This window comes from Sciurus carolinensis, chromosome 18 (genome assembly GCF_902686445.1).
Source record: "Sciurus carolinensis chromosome 18, mSciCar1.2, whole genome shotgun sequence".
Taxonomy (NCBI): Eukaryota; Metazoa; Chordata; class Mammalia; order Rodentia; family Sciuridae; genus Sciurus; species Sciurus carolinensis.
Window position 1 is genome coordinate 18767260 of NC_062230.1, and position 17021 is coordinate 18784280.

Here is a 17021-nt window from a genome sequence, read left to right on the forward strand (position 1 = left end):
TTGCGTATGACGTAACCTGTTTTGAGTGGCTGGGCGTATGTCTAACTGACGTGGCGCGGCCTAACGTGGTGCTCAGGGACCTGAAGTTTTACCCTTGGGGAAAGATGGCTTGTGGGCACGCCGTTCTTCATTCTTGTTAGGGACCGGAGCAGGACGGTTCTTAGGCAACTCTTTGGGGAGCACTAACTGCTCTGAAACCTTTGTCCCGTCTCGGGAAGCTGGTGGGAAAGGAGGGGGAAGTTCTGAGGGAGAAACAGATGCAAGCAGGGCGGGCTGGGAGTGGCTGAGGCCAACAGGACGTCTGGGACCCTCGCTGTACTAATCCGAGGGCTGTGGGGACCTCCACATAGATGGCCTTCAGGCGTCCGGGTCCACCTCCCGCTCCCAGGGCCCTTTGCGGGGACTCCATTCCCAGTAAGCCCACGAAGGCTGCCGGGGGAGGGTCCTCCTCCCCGTCCCCTCCTCTCTCCAGCGCCGCGGGTGGTCTTCCGGGAGCTAGGGGCTGATCCTCTCCGGAGAGTGAGGGTCACTGGCTCCCGCTCCATTCACCCCCAGGCGACAGGCGGCTATGGGTAAGAGAGAAGGGCAGCCGCCCGGGCTTGGTTCCTGCTAGCTGGAGAAAGGGGGCGTTTGTGAACACACGCCTTTGCCAAGGCCGCGAGCCCCGCCCCCAGAAGTTTTAGAATTCCCGCAAACACATTGGCGTGGGATGTGTTTCACTGCCCTTTGCTGCTTTCCGTTCTGCTTTCTCCTCCTAGAGCCCAGTTAGCCCATTAGCTAGCCTGTTCCCGGCCCATACTCTTAAGTAGCACCTGCTACAACGCACCCCGGCCTTTAGAATCACGACCTCCTACTACTGACCCAAGTCCTTCATGGGATTCGGCCCTTAAGCACACCACTGCCAGCCCCCGCATACACAGAGGCAAACACCCACTTTCTGTCACGCCAACTGTTTCTCAAAACTTTCCACCACATCATTGTCACTAAAAGTTTGTTCGGTATGGTAAGGTTGAATGTCATCATCTGACGTTGAGTCCAGCTGCTGAGAACCTTAATTCCCAGGACCATTCCATTTTGCAAGATTCCATTTATATGAAATTAGACAATAGGCGAAACTAAATCTACCCTGTTGTAAAAGAAGGATGAGCTGTGGAAGTAACTGAGGATGAGCTTAGCCTTTTAACTAAAAATTTCTCAATCCTGACAATTACTCCTGGTGCATCCTGGTAAAATAATTTTTTAAAGTGTTTAATTCTAATGCGCACCCAAGGTGTGTTTTAATCCCTAGGGCAGGTATGTCGGCCTGGAAGCAGGCTCAACTGTTTATACCAGTGTGCTGCTCAAATTGTTACATTTTCTGTGGGTCCCATGTAGGGAAATCAGGAAACACTAACCTAACAATAACAAACATGTCTGGTAACCTATATAAGATAATTGGGAGAGGCGACAAACCAAAAAAGACCAACTAGAAAACATGATAACCGGGCTGTGGGGATAGCTCAGTCGGTAGAGTGCTTGTATTGCAAGCATAAGTCCCTGGGTTCTAATCCCCAGCACTGCCAAAAAACCTAGGAATGAATGGGATGAGAAAGCCTGGGCTAGACTACTGACAGGGAATGTAGGAGGGGACAGCTATAATAGTACAGAAAGAATGACAAGTTATGGTGGTTAACTAGTTCAAATGTTTTGGCAGCCTGTGGCATTTTTAATTGTCATGAAGATCGATGTCATTATGTCCCTGCTGGCTTCCACAGGAGAGTTGCCAGGATTGCTTTGGTCTTCCTAGGGCCCTCAAAACCATGAAATGGGCTGGGATCATTGTGGCTAGACCTGTCTTGGGCACTAGCAAACTGAACATCAGCCCTTACTCTTATAAGAACTTATGCATTACAGAAGCAAGAGGCCCTTTCTTATATGAGATGGTGGCTGCACTCCTGGGAATAATTCCTACTCAAAAGATTCAACAAGGGAAAATATGACCTCTTCACAGTACCATGAAGATACTCATTACAGCATTTTCCATGCTAATGATGTATTCCCACAATGGAAATGAATGAAATATGGTATTTAAAATACATATATATAATTATGAAAAAATACCAATAATCTAGAAAATGTTCATAAGTTTAAAAAAGTACACATTATTTTGGAGACTTGTAAAGTTTAATCAGTGTGGAAACACTTAGGATAGTACCTGGCACATAGTAAGTATTAGTGATTTAAACTGTTTTATTTATATTTTAATAAAATCTTTTCAAAATAATTGGCTGGTCAGCACTGATACTCCTGTCCACTCTACATCTCAGAAAAGTTTACCATCTGTTCTTACAGCCTTAATGAAGTGTAAATTGAATATGAAGTACACCCAGTTTGAGTGTATGATTTGATAATTTTTGTGTGTGTGTGTGTGGTGTCAGGAATTGAACCCAGGGCCTTGTACATGCAAAGCAAGCACTCTACCAACTGAGCTATAACCCCAGTCCCTGATTTGATAATTTTGATGAGTGTATTTACTTGTGTAACCACCATCTCAACTCCACAAAATAAAGAACATTTCTATTACCCATCAAAGTTCTTTCCTGCCTCTTAGCAATCAGCTGCTCCCTCCCCCACCCAGCTCTTAGATAACTAGCCATGGATCTGCTTTCTGCCTCTATAAACTCAGTTTTGCCTATTTTCGAATTTCTTATAAATGAAATCATATAAAATGGAACACATTGCGTACTAAAATCTGATAACCCCAGTTGATATGTTAAATAAATCTTTATCAAAAAGCATTGATTCCCAGTGATTTTCAAGTAAGGCAGGAAGATTGCAAGTTCAAAGTCAGACTTAACAAGACCTGGGCAACTTAGCCATACCCCATCTCTAAATAAAAATTAAAAAGTCTGGAGATGTGGAGATGTGGCTCAGTGGTGAAGCACTCTTGAATTCGGTCCTCAGGGTCAAAAAAAAAAAAAAAAAGCCATATTGATTATATGATTCTGAAAGCAAAGCTTCCTTTGCAGTTTTTTGTTTGTTTGTTTTGTTGGTTTTTTTTTTTATTTTGTTGTCATTGTTTGGAGAGGGGTACAAAGGATTGAACCCAAGGGTGCTTTGGTGCTACAGCCCTTTTAATTTTTTAATTTTGAGACAGAATCTTGCTAAGTTGCTGAGAATAGTGCTAAATTGCTGAAGCTGTCCTCCAACTTGCTGTCCTCCTGCCTCAGCCTCCCAAATTACTGGGATTACTGGCATGCACCACCATGCTCAAATCCTTAAAGATTTATAGTAAAACTGCCTACTTTCCCTCTCTCAAAAGAATTATGGTGCAGGAATCTGAAATCTCTATTTTCTTCCTCAGGAACTGGGAACAACAATGAGGGCAAGCTTATTCACAAGGATGGATACTGTGATGGAGACTATCGAGAAATATGCCCAAGAACAGTGTTGCCTATTTTTGGACTCAGTCTCAAGAAACACATTCAGAATCTTATATTAGGAAAATCTCAAGTCAACCCCTTGGTGCCACAGGCTGCCAAAACTTTTGGGGGCTGGGTACTACTCCCAGACTGAACTCACTGACCACAGGAAACCTATGCCTTGTGAGAGATCTTACAGCTGCACTAATTATGGAAAGAACTTCCTACACAGTTACTCTCTGACACATCATCTTTGAAGTCATGTTTGTGAGAAGTCTTAATCCTGTCCCAACTGTGGAAAACATTTTAGCCAACATTCCAACCTGTTCCAGCACCAGCAGATTTGCCGGAGAGATAAGCCCTACAAGTGCTGGTACTGTGGGAAAGATTTTGCTTAGAATGCATCCTTCATCCAACACAGAAGGATCCACACTGGTGAGAGGCCCTAACACTATCCCCAGTATGGTAAGACCTTCTATGGAAGCTCCAAAATTATTAAGCATCAGCAAATCCACTCTGGGAAGAAACCTTTTATCTGTGGGGAACATAGCAAGGGCTTTATGGTCAGCTTTCTGCTGCTGGCTCACAAAGGAGTGCATACTGAGTTGAAGTTCTATGTCTGTCATCAGTGTATGAAGGCTTTTAGGGATCAGTTGAAGCTGATATGCCACCAGAGTCCATATAGGCCATTGTGTTTTCTGCTGCTCCACCTGGGGAGATAGCTTTAGTCAGAAGACCTCCCTCACCCAGCACATCTTCCTGAATACAGGAGAGAAGCCTTATAGCTGTGGGGAGTGTGGGGAGAACTTCAGTCTCCATACCACACTCAACCACCATGTTGCTTGGCACAGCCTCAGGCACCTGCTCAGGGCTCCAGTCACACCAGTCCTCCCCTTGCTCCAACCCAGCAGAAGCCCAGGTTCTTCATCCATTTCTGTCTCTTCCTATTCAACCCCTACTCCAGCCTCCCTTCCTTTATCCTGCCCCTCCAACACACTGACTGCCACCCACCCTACTCAGTCTCCAACCTCTGATCACACCCATCTTTCCTCAGATTCCTTACCTCACCCCATTCTTTCACCTTTACTTCTGCACCCATTTCCTCTCCCCAGCATGCATCAGACTTCCCCCATCCTTCCTCTACTATCCTCTCCCAGCACTGCCTCTACCCCAAGGACTCATGCAGAATTCAGATTCCAGGTTTACCCCCATGGTGAACCAGAAGCAAAGCTGCCAAGTTTACCTGTCTGAGTGTGGGAAGAGTTTCCCCAGCAACACACCCCATACAGTTGAGTGACCTTACAACTCTGAGTGTGGGGAGCACTTCACCCAGAGCTCCTCCCTGATGCGCCACAGAAAAATGCACTTAGCAGAAAAACCACATCTTTGTGTGGAGCGTGGCTGGAGCTTCAGTTCAGCATGTCCACCTGATCTACCACAGGCACTTGCCTACGTCAAGTGTCAAAATTGCTTCCAGGAGGCCTACAAGTTGACCAGGCACTATCAGACCACCCACTTGGCCACTCAGGAGGCTGGGAGTGATGGAACCTGAAGCTATACAAGTGTGGGACTTGTGGGAAGTGGGTAGGCAACAGTCTGCTGTACCAGAAGACTCAATGCAGACTGACCCCATCCATGCTGATACTGTGGGTGTGGCTTTACAGTGCCAAACTCCACCACTGTGGAAGACACATTGGAGAGAAGCCCTACCATTGTCTCCAGTGTGGGAAGACGTTCAACCATCCATCTAACCTTACCAGACTCCAAAGAGCCCGTGTGATGCAGGTCTAAGTGAGACCTGCATAGCCTCTCAGGTAGACCTGTGGAACAGTGGTACATTTCCTTTCCTCCATCCATACTGCCCTCTAAAGGATTTTCTTTTACATATCAGTCTTCCTCAGAAGTGCTGAGGTTTTTGTTTATGGGTGAGGTGTTTTGTTTTTTTTTTTTTTTTTCTTTCCTTGTCATTGTTTTTGGGGTTTTTCCCCTCTCTGAATTCTTTTCTCTCCTTTTCCTTAAACTTCACAGTTTACAAAGTAAAGGAATTAGGCAGGTGGTAGACAAAGGTATATTATTGAAGCTATTTTTAAAGTTATTTAAATGTGTTATTGGAGTGGGAAAAAAACTGTTGTCCTATGAGAATTTGAGCTGCACAGAAGTCCTCAATATTAGCACCCATCCTGCCTCGGAGCTTGTTACCTCTCTCCTTGATTTGTCTTTCTCCCACAGCACTGCACTCCCAGCCCAAGTTCCATCAGCCACCACATCCTATTTGTTCTACTCCTGAAAAGTTTCTAAACTTCATTCTCTTCTCTTTGTTGCCAGTGCCTCTGCCTTATTTAAATCCTTGTCATCATTTGCCTGGATCATTGCAAAAGATTCCTAATCACTCTCCCCTGCTTCTAGTCTCTGCATTCTAGTTCATTATCCATATAACCCATCAATTAGATCCTTATCTCAGACCCCAGACTCCAGTACTAGATCTGATGTCAATCCCCTGCTTAAAAGCAGCCATGCCTGAGACCACTCCCTTCCCCAACAGGGCCTACAGAGTGGGGTCAAATGCTTCAGCATGGCACACATGGCTTTCCCATATGGTTTTGGCCAACTCTGTATCTTTCCTGGTCATGGCCTTTCACATCTCCATGCCTTTTTCTTTATTTTCCTCAACCACTTAGAATGACCTTTTCCATTTTCTGTCTCTCAAATTTACCCTGTTCTATGAGCCCCACCTCCATTGAAAACTTTCCCAGATTTTCATATTATATTTGGTGTGATAAGGTTCAAGTGGCATTGTGAAGAATTATGAATGGCTGGTGATATGCCTGTCTCCCCAGCAGACTGTAAGTTCCATGAGAGCAGAGACTCTAGCACAGACCTGAATAATAGTAGGTATTTGATAAATATTACTTGAATGAAGGAACTACTTCCAACTGCTTAATTATTTTTATTGGTACATACTAATTATACAGAACAGTGGGTTTCATTTTGGCATGTTCAAACATACATACCATCATTGGATCAACTTTACTCCCCAGGATTCCCCTTACTCTCCTCCCTCCCCTGAGCCTCCTCTTCTACCCTAATGGTCTCTCTTCCACTTTACTCATGTCCTTTGTTCCCTTCTAACTTCCTCATATGAGAGAAAAACATGTGATACTGGTCTTTCTGAGTCTGCCTTATTTAACTTATGGTGATGTTCTCTGGTTCCAATCATTTTCTTGAAAATAATTTCATTCTTCTTTATGGCTGAATGAAACTCCATTATGGATATACATACCACATTTTCTTTATCCATTCATCAGTTGACAGGCAGTAGGCTGATTCAATAATTTGGAGATTGTGAATTGTGCTGCAATAAACATGGGTGGGTATGTGTGGACCTCTTAAAGTATACTAACTTTAATTCTTTTGGATAAATACCAAGGAGGGGTATAGCTGGATCATAGGGTATTCTATTTTTAATTTTTTGAGAAACCCTCGTACTGATTTCCATAGTGACTCTACTAATTTACATTCCCACCAAGAGTGTATACGAGCTCCTTTTTCCCTCATCCTAGCCAGCATTTATTATTTGTATTCTTGAAGATTGCCATTATGACTAGGGTGAGATAAAATCACAATGTAGAGTTGATCTTCATTTTCCTGATGGCTAAAGATGTTGAATATTGTTTCATATAATTGTCAGTCATTTGTACTTTTTTTGAGAAGTATCTACCTAGCCCACTTACCCATTTATTCAATGAGTTATTCAATGTTTTTGGTGTTGAACGTTTGGAGTTGTTTATATATTCTGGATTTTGGAAGAGTAGTTGGCAAAGATTTTCTCTCATTCTGTAGGATATCTCTTTACATTATTATTCCTTTGCTGGGCAGACGCTTTTTAATTTGATGCTATCCAATTTATCAATTCTCACTATTATATCCTGAGCTATCAGAGTCCTAATCAGGAACTTGATTCCTATGCTTATATGTTGAAGTATTTCCCTGGTGTTTTCTTCTAGCAGTTGCAAAGTTTCTGCTCTTATATTTTAACAATATTAATTCTGCCTATACATGAACACGGGAAGGCTTTCTGTCTTCTGGTGTCTTCTATTTCTTTTTTCAGCATTATGTAATTTTCCTTGTAGAGGTCTTTCATCTCCTTGTTAGGATTATTCTTAAGGTTTTTTTTTTTTTCTTTCTTTCTTTTTTTGCAGTGCTGCTAATGGAGCTATATCCCCAGCACTGGTATTTTTTTTAAAATTGTTGTAAATGGAATTGTTTTCACAATTTCCTTCTCATTGGGTTCATTATAAGAATATAGAGATTATTGAATTTTGCATGTTGATTTTATATCCTGCTATTTTGCTAAATGTGTTTATCAACTCCAGAAGTCTTCTGGTGGAGCCTTAGGATCTTCCACGTATATGGTCATTTCATCTGCAAATAAGATAATTGGATTCCTTCCTTTCCTTTCCTGTCCTGTTTGTATCCCTCTTGCCTATTTTTTTGGGGGGTGGAGTAGTAGGGATTGAACCTAGGTATGCTTAACCACTGAGCAACATCCCCGGCCCTTTTATTTAGAGATGGGTCTCTCTGAGTTGCTCATGGCCTCGCTAAATTGCTGAGTCTGGCTTTGAACTCTCAAATCTTCTTGCCTTGGCCTCCCAAGTTGCAGGGATTACAGGTATTATTGCGCCACTACCCCCAGCTTCCTTTTGCCTAATTTCTCTGGCTAAAATTTCAAGTACTATATTGAATAGGAGTGCTGAGAGCAGACATCCTGTCTTGTTCCTGACTTTAGAGGAAATTCTTCCTTGTTTTTCCTCCAGTTGATATGATATTGGTTTTTGAGTTTATTTATAGTCTGTGTTATGTTTAGGCAAGTTCCCTCTATCCCTACTTTCTTCAGGTTTTATTTTTTTTAATCATAAAAGGGTGTTGTGCTCGCTTCAGCAGCACATATACTAAAATTGGAATGATAAAAGGGTGTTGAATTTTGTCAAAGGCTTTTTCTGCATATATTAAGATGATCATGTCATTTTTGTCCTTGATTCTGTTTATGTGATGAATTACATTTATTGATTTGCATATGTTGAACCATCCTTGCATCCCTGGAATTAAACCAACTTGACCATGATGTATGATCTTTTTAATGTATTGTTGAATTCAGTTTGCAAGTATTTTATTAAGGATTTTGCATCTATGCTCATCATTGATTTTCTTTCCTTGGTGTATTATCATCTAGTTTTAGAATCATCATGATACTGGTCTTGTAGAAGAAGTTTGGAAGTGTTCCTTCCTCTTCTATATCATGGAATAATTTGAGGAGCATTGGTGGTAGTTCTTTTTTTAAAGGTCTTGTAAAAGGCATCTGTGAATCCATCTGGTCCTGAGATTTTCTTTGTCAGGAGACTTTATATTATCGTTTTAATTTCATTGCCTGTTACTGACTTGTTTAGGTTTCTTATATCCTCTTCATTTACTTTTGGTAGGTCATAGAAACTTATCCCTTTCTTTTGTATTTGTCCAATTTATTAGAATTTAAGTTTTCAAAACATTTCCTAAAACCATCAGGATTTTGGTGGTGTCTGTTGTAATATCCCCTATTTTTTCTCTAATTTGGATCTTCCCACTCTTTTGGCTAGTTTCACCACAGGTTTATCAATCTTGGGTTTATCTTATCTTTTTAAAGAACCAACTCTTTGTTTCATTGATCCTTTGTATATTGTTCTTTTATACTCTAACAGATTTACAGCTGCTCAAGTTTTTATGCTAAGACTCAGGTTTCTTTTATCATTGTTGTCCTCCTAGGATACAAGATGGACACACTTGAAAAGTTAACTAAGATGACCATGAAAGTGATGATACCCAATCTATGTTTTCCTGGTTGCCTTGGCTCTCATTCCATGATTCTATGGTTATTCTACAGTGATAACAGAGAAAAGCAACTAAAAACAATGCTGTTTGCTTGGGTCATGTGCATTTCATCACCAAATTTGGAGTACCAAATGAGATTACCACACATTGCCAGAATGGTCACATCAAATTTTTTAGCAGCATCAGTGATAGTAGAAAAAGGTCTTCAAATGTCTCTTTAGTAATCAGTACATGCTTGGGGTTGGGGATATAGCTCAGTTGGTAGAGTGCTTGCCACACAAGCACAAGGCCCTGGGTTCAATCCCCAGCACCATACAAAAATCAGCACTTGCTAGTGTTAAAACACTGTTTTTGAAAATTAGATATTTTTATCTAATTATTTAATATTTTAGATATTAGAAAATATCTAATATTAATAACTCATCATGTCTGGGCCCCTTCTAGACTATCTGGTCTAATGTAAACACTGCAGAGGATGGGAGGTAAAAGTCTCACATGGAAGTAGCCACTTCAAACTCAGTTCCATTGTTAATTCTAGTTCTAGATTGAATTCTACCAGGCATGAGGTCAACTGAGCACAAGTGTGCAAGTGTGGCCAACTCAACCAAAACCCTGTGTCCTCAGCATTAGATTTGGATTTGAGAGAAATCAGGTTGTAACATGTAAATTTATTTTGTGATGTGACATTATACTATTATGAAATGGATACTTTATTTGACTAACTTTATTTTAATGAATGTTAAATCCCTTCAAGTATTCACTATGTTCATTAAAGTCATAATACCCCAGAACATTTATCAATCTACAAAAGAAGGCAAAAATTTCTCAATAAAACATGGATCACACTACAGGGAATAAATTAGGAATTTGCTGATAAAAGTTTAAAGATATGCTGTAGTTTCACAGACTTTAGCAATAAACTAAAACTTAAAACCCCAACTCAAAATTTTTATTTATTTGTTTATTCATTCATTCATTTTTGTGGTACTGGGGATTGAACCCAGGGTACTCTACCACTCAGTTACATCCCCAACCCTTTTTAAATTTTATTTTGAGACAGGGTCTTGCTAAGTTGTCCAGGCTGGTCTTGAATTTGTAGTTCTCCTACTTCAACCTCCCGAGTTGCTGGGATTACAGGCAAACACTCCCATTCCTGCCCCCATCTCAAATTGATTTTTACAAACGGAAGATTTGTTATTTCACATAATTGAAAGTCAGGCACATCTTTATTTAGGACTCAAAAAACAAGACTAGATCTTTCTCCATCTTTTGGTCTGCTCTTAAAAATGGTTTCAATATTGCCTTCAATTCAATGCCCCAGGCTGAGGCTCCAGCAGATCCAAGTTAAAGTACTATTGTGTCTCAATAGTATAAGAAAGAAGTCCCAAAATTCATGACTCATTGACTCATGTTGCTCCCTAAACCAATCACTCATGACCAAAAGAACAGAATGTTCTAATTGCCTAGGCCTGGATTATGTGTCCCCTCATAGAGGTAGAGAAGCAGTCAATCCCAAATGGACTGTGAACTTGAAATAAGATGTAGTAGTTTCATAAAGAAACTCTTGGGTACTATTATAGGAAGGCATGGATATGTTAAGTGCAATAAATAAGAGTCCATTGGCCTGAGGCTGTTCCATATTTTGAGTCTCTACCTAAACAGACTAAATTGAATTTAATATGAAAACTACCAAAACTTGGGAGTGTTGTTTGTAATAGCCAAATCTCAGCCCACCACAAGCAGCCAAACTTCAGCCAATTGCAGGCAGCCAACTGTCAAGAAATGTTGAATAAAAGCAAATGCCTAGCTGTAACCAGTTATTTCTGTACTTTATTTTACTGTCCAGCTGTACAACAGAGCACTCAACACCGTTCAGTTTAGAGTACTGCCCTATTCATGAATCATTCTTTGCTCAAACAGTTATATTTAATTTGTTTAAATTTTTTCTTTTACGGATATATTGAGCGAATGATACAAAATAATAGCTGATTATTAACATTATTAACATGATTATAGGCCCTTCCAAGGGTAGAGAGAGTTAATAACCCCTCTCGAGGCCTGTAATGTCTACAGTCCAGTTTTGCTAGGGTAATAGGGTAGGTTTGCTGAGAGACCAAAGAAGACACCTAGAGATGGGGTGTAAGCTACAAGGTTTATTGAGAAACGCTTATGGGGAAGATCTAGTGGCAACAGGCTGGACAGGTGCTTGGTCAGAAATTTCAGTAGCAATAGGTTGGACAGGTGCCTCTATTTCACAAGGTACCTCTCCAGTGCTTCACCAGAAAGTAGTATCTCCAATCCCCCTCGACACTTTGTCCTGTGGGGGCCAGTTAGACAAGCACTTCCTTCTCCACAGTGCTCTGATACCACAGAAAAAGAGGTTTTATATACTATGCTACAGAAGTAGTGACATCACCAGTTCAGTGCGCTTTATCTGTTTGACCAACATCCCCAGGAACTTGGTGTGAATGCAAGAAAGTAGCTTTGTACAAATAACACTAACTTGCTCTAAATTCCCACCACACATGAGAGAAAGCCAGTGTCCCTCAAGATAATTTATATCTGGACATTTCAGCCTAAACTCATTCTAATTGTTCCCTTACCATGGCTAGTTTTTAGAGTATGGGAAGGATCACTTCAGGGACATAGTATTTTATTGTCCTTTCTTCAGGGACAACAAAAGACCTTATCATTCTATTGCTATTACTGATTCTGTCTTGTCTCCACCTCTCTTTACTATTCATCCTAGTTAACCCATGTTCTGTGTCATCATATAATTGTGGTTTTTCTGGGACATTTCCAATTTCAAGTATTCTAGGGTCCCATATACACATTAAATTTATATATAAATTTATATTAAATATATATATATTAAATTTATATTTAATAGACCATGTGTTGTGATTGATCTTGGCTTTGGAAAAATCTAGTAACAGTATAGTTGTCCCAGGGAAGAGGCATAAAAGAAACTGACAGAGTTGTCCCTCTGCCTTCACCACCAGTAGCTGAAGTATGTCTGACAAAGGATGGGGATACTGCTCACTGGGGTCTATTTAACAACTAGTGAGTTTGGTCTTCCCTCTACCTAAACCAAAAAACAACAAAACCTCTAGAACTTGGAAGCTTTTGCAGAAATCCTATTAATTTATGTAAGAGAGAACTTAAGAAATAATGATGGGTACAAAGACTGTGCTGCCTCTACATAGAAGCGGTTAAGGCAAAAGTGTGAGAGCCTAGAAGAGCACAAAACTACCTAAGTACCAAGTTTTTGGGTTCTTGGGCAAATGCACCACATGATGGCAACAGCACCAGAAGATAGTAGCAGCCCTTGGGGCGAGCATTAACCAAGTCCCCAAAGGGGTTGGAATTTCCAGTGAATTGTTTGGTAACCAGCAGCAAACAAACCTGAGGGGCTATTCAGGGAAGAAAGAGAACTTAGAAGCTTTCCAATTAAAAATGCCCGCCTGTCATTTCTGTTTTGTCCAGTAGCTACAGTTGGCATATCCATAGGGAAGGGATTTGAGGGATTGTGAATGGAGGGAGAGACCAAGGAAATGTAAAGTCCCATCACCACAGATATTCCAAAGTCACTGGGAAAAGGCAACTGAAAGAATTCTATGACTCAGTGAGGGCTCAGGAATAATTTAGCCGCACTATATAACATTTGACTATACAACAAAATTGAAGAAGAAAAGAAGGGGGTGGAGGGAAGGAGGACAGGGAGGAGGAAGGTGGCTCAGCTTAGCACCAACAGGAAGTACAATATAGAGCCCCTTCTTGAAAAATGTACCTTCTTGATTTTTCTTAAATTCATATTAAGCATATCAGCCTTTGATAAAACCTAGAGGCATCCTGTTATAGTTCTAAAAAGACATTTCTATAGGGTTAACCAAAAGAAGATGGTTCAAGCATTCATTAAATACATATTTTTAGAACACTACTTCATGCCAGGTTCCATGCTGGGTGCTGAGGATATGACAGTGAACAAGACAGATGTCATCTCTGCCTGGTCCCGTCACTTTCTGGCGACCTGCTTTGATACAAGCTTTATGCAGGCCTGCCTGTGCTTTCTTCTTTCTTTCCAAGAAGTCAGATTGAAATAACACACTTTGCAGAAGACATTTGCTAGATTTGAGGCTGCCCAGGATCTTCTGAATAACCTTCCTGTGTTTGGAGATTTTCCCCACTGTTTCCTGCCTAAGAAGCCAGGACCCACTGTTTCCCAGACTTTCTTGCAGCGAGAGCACAAGCAAAATGACCCAGGTATTGCCAACTGGTGCAACCACAAGGTTTATTGATTCAGAAGAATAATCTATGGAAATAAGCTTCACAAGGAAATAATTTTCAAAACAGGGCAAGGATGGATGATTCTAGCTTCCAAAGGCTGTGTTAATGGAAGCTTTTGGCATCCAGGGTTCACCAGTGTGAGCGGTAGCCCACAGAATGGTTCCTTTCTTACTGTGCAGATTGAGACCTCTCTGGCTTAACCCAAAAATACCCTGAGCTACCTAAGATTGTCAACTGCTTATCTTTCAAAACTAGTGAGAGTGAGTTCTGTTCACAGCAAGGAACTGTGATTAAAATACATACTTAACTACTGTTTTGTGTCAGACTTTAAGCTGGCACACTTCTGTTTTACTTAAACTTGATTAGAAAAAAAATTAAGTACAAATTATAGATTTTACAGTTTGACACATAGATTCAAAAAGACCTCTGATCTATTCTACAAATATTTATTAAAGGTCTACTGTGTGCCAGCCACCGGGAACATGGAATAAAATAGTTCCCTGCAACTATAAAAAAATAGCATATTGTACTTTACATGTCCCCTTGTCAAAATAAAAGAAACACTAAGTCACTGTCTGGAGAGGATCTCCTCCCAGTTGGGCCCCACTTTAAATATAGACGATCCCTAAAAATAGCCACCCAAGTTCCGACTCAACAGGTGATTGGCTCAGAATGAGGGGAGGAGAACGTAGGCCTCAGTGAAGGAGAGTGGAAGGACAGTGCCAGTCCTAGCTTCTCTCTCCACAATGGCTCTGCCTCTGAGGTCCTTGACTAGGGGCTTGGCCAGCGCTGCCAAGGGAGACCATGGAGGGGCAGGAGGTGAGTGGGGCCAGGGCACCTGACCCTCTGGCTTACTGGCCTTGTCCACCGGCCACACACACACACACTTGCCTCCAGGCAACCTCCAACACCGGCTGTGCGACCCCAGACTTTCCAAGGGCCTCCTGGCCCAGTGTCATTGACCTTCTCTCTCATCCTCACCTTTCCTTCTGCCCAGCCGGCACCTGGCGCCTCCTGACCTTCGTGCTGGCGCTCCCCAGCGTGGCCTTGTGCACCCTCAACTGCTGGCTCCACGGGGCCCACCGGGAGCGCCCAGAATTCATCCCCTACCACCACCTCCGCATCCGCACCAAGGTATGCAGGACCCAGAGGGTGGGCAAAGTGGGTGTGGGGACCCCTGGCCTGGACCACACTGACACGCTCTCTCCCCCTCTGCTCTCTCTACAGCCCTTCGCCTGGGGGGATGGCAACCACACTCTTTTCCACAATCCCCACGTCAACCCTCTGCCCACGGGCTATGAACACCCCTGAAGTCCCAGGGGGACAAACCCAAGCACAATAAACATGTGAAAGTTTTGTGTCCTTAGGCTATTTGGGAACAGCAGGCCAGAGGGTTGGGTGGGGCCAGGCTGGACTGTAGGCTTGTCTGCGGCAATGCCCATCAGCGCTCTGTGTGGTTGACCTCCCTTGTTACTCCCAAGCTGCTAATAATGGCCAGTGCTCAAGGGACCTCTGTGAACAGGCGATCTCTCCTGCTCTCTCACCTATTAATAATTAGGTCTCTAGGCTGGACAGGGCTTTCACATACACTGGATCCCTGCAGTAACTTGAAGCAAGATATAATTTTGTTCCCCTTCTCTAGAGGAGGAGCCTGAGATCTCAGCGACTTCACTGTCTACATTTAGGCAGCCTATCAAAGGCCTGTGGAAATCCAGGGAATGCAGACCCTGAAGTAGCCCTCCCCTGACACATCTAGCCCACACCCACAGCATCGGTAGCCCTAATTTCACACCTGGGCCTCTGTGTGAGGTGTCATGACCTAATTCTGGATTTGGTCATTCTCTATGATGATCTTTAATAGGTTTTCTGTGTTAGTCTGGAAATCAGATGGTCCTTTCTGGAAGCCTGGTTCTCCTGGCTTTTGGGGGCCCCATTCAAATGGGACTTGAGTTCAAATGAGCTCTGACTAAACATTCCATTCCCTTTCCCACTTTTCATGACTTAAGTCTGTGCTGTAGCCCATGACAGACCAAATGTGGTCACAGGGCACACACACACTTACTTTCTTTAAGCCTCTCCCCTGATGCTCCCAGGTATCTAAGAAAGTGAGAGGACATTTTTAATCCCACAATTTGGTTCCCCCAGCTATTCCTAGAACCACGTCCCTGGGTTAGAACTCTTCCATACAAAGAAAACGTGATAAATATTTTCAGTTTGTGTCACAAATCTTATCCATATGAAAATTTATGCTGGCATCATATCTACTCCTAAAAAAGAGAGATGTACAAATATAAAAATCTTTCATCTTCTCGGGAAGGTGGCCTGAGTAACCTATCGGGCAAGTCTAGATCTACATAGAAGTTATTCCCATGAAAGTAGGTTCACAGGCATGGGAGTAGAGATAAACAGGAAAAGTGGATTATTAAGACAAAGACAAATTCGGTGCCTCACAGGTAAAATTCTCCCCTCTGCATGTGGCAGTGTCTTCAGGCTTTCCACCTAGCATTTCTTTGTACTGACGTTTGAAGAAGCCAAGCTGTGAAAAGAAATAAGTCAGGAAAACTGAGTAAGAGAATATGAGGAAACTGAGAAAGAAGAGCGAAGAGAACTATGCACACTTATGTTTGTGTGCCAGAATATTTATATATACAACAGCTATCATATATTGAGTATCTATTGTTGCTGAGCAGTAATTATACACATAATCTAGAATAGAAAAGCATAGATTCTGCAGGCATGCAGATTTATACATATATCCTTGTCTGATTTCTGCCTCACTTCAGGCAATCTATGACGTAAGCCTTATTATGACTTTAAAAATGAGAAACAGGGCTGGGGCTGTAGCTCAGTGGTAGAGCACTTGCCTAGTATGTGTGAGGCACTGGGTGCAATCCTCAGCACTGTATATAAATAAATAAAATAAAGAAAAAATGAGAAACAGGTTCAGAGAGATCAAGCAATTTGCTAACATTATACAGTGAACAAGTGCTAGAGGTAAAATGGGTGCCTAGTCTTGTCTGGCATCATAGTCAGAGTCTCACTATATTATCCTGTCTGTGACAGGGCTGGGGTTGGATGCTGGTAGTGTTAAGAGTCGGATCAAGTACTTGCCTTGTACAACGTGGCTGTGATGAGAGCCAGCAGCAGCAGACCTCCCACACAGCTGCCCACGATGAGGGGGATGGGGTTGTAGACCTCATATTCTTCTAGTAGGGTCTCCATCTGATTTGGAGATCAGAAAACATCAGGTTTCATATTGCCTCAGACTCCCCGGGGGTTCTCCAACCTTCAGCTCCCTCCAATCCTTCCCTAGGCCCTGCTCCAAGAGGTGAGATGTAGGAGTACTCATACTCTTAGGGGCAACTGTCCTGCCCTCCTCCCTCTATGCTTGCAAATCTCCCATCCAGCTAAGCACAGATTTAGCATAAGGGGCCTCTTACCAGTCTGGCAACTGACTACCACATGACTATT

General features: G+C 42.2%; 2 protein-coding genes across 2 annotated transcripts in view; one reads left to right on the forward strand and one right to left on the reverse strand.

Annotated features, from left to right (window-relative positions):
- Positions 1 to 13215: 13215 nt before the first annotated feature.
- The window catches only part of Itgad (integrin subunit alpha D), a 30166-nt gene continuing 26360 nt past the window's right edge, over positions 13216 to 17021 (reverse strand). Inside the window, exons 29-30 of the mRNA XM_047533969.1 lie at positions 16662 to 16772; positions 13216 to 16086 (exon numbers count right to left, since the gene is read on the reverse strand). Of these exons, the coding sequence (XP_047389925.1) occupies positions 15973 to 16086; positions 16662 to 16772 (225 nt within the window). The 3' untranslated portion in view covers positions 13216 to 15972. The remainder of the gene's footprint in view (positions 16087 to 16661; positions 16773 to 17021) is intronic.
- Positions 14208 to 14906, forward strand: LOC124970560 (cytochrome c oxidase subunit 6A2, mitochondrial). Its single transcript, XM_047533970.1, has 3 exons — positions 14208 to 14369; positions 14548 to 14684; positions 14778 to 14906. The coding sequence occupies exons 1-3, from the start codon at positions 14297 to 14299 to the stop codon at positions 14859 to 14861; spliced, it is 294 nt and encodes a 97-aa protein (XP_047389926.1). The 5' UTR covers positions 14208 to 14296; the 3' UTR covers positions 14862 to 14906.

Coding starts and splice junctions, on each gene's coding strand:
- LOC124970560 (XM_047533970.1), top strand. CDS start 14,297: ATGGCTCTGCCTCTGAGGTCCTTGACTAGGGGCTTGGCCAGCGCTGCC. Junction 14,370..14,547: donor AGACCATGGAGGGGCAGGAG/GTGAGTGGGGCC, acceptor CCTTCTGCCCAG/CCGGCACCTGGCGCCTCCTG. Junction 14,685..14,777: donor ACCTCCGCATCCGCACCAAG/GTATGCAGGACC, acceptor CTCTCTCTACAG/CCCTTCGCCTGGGGGGATGG.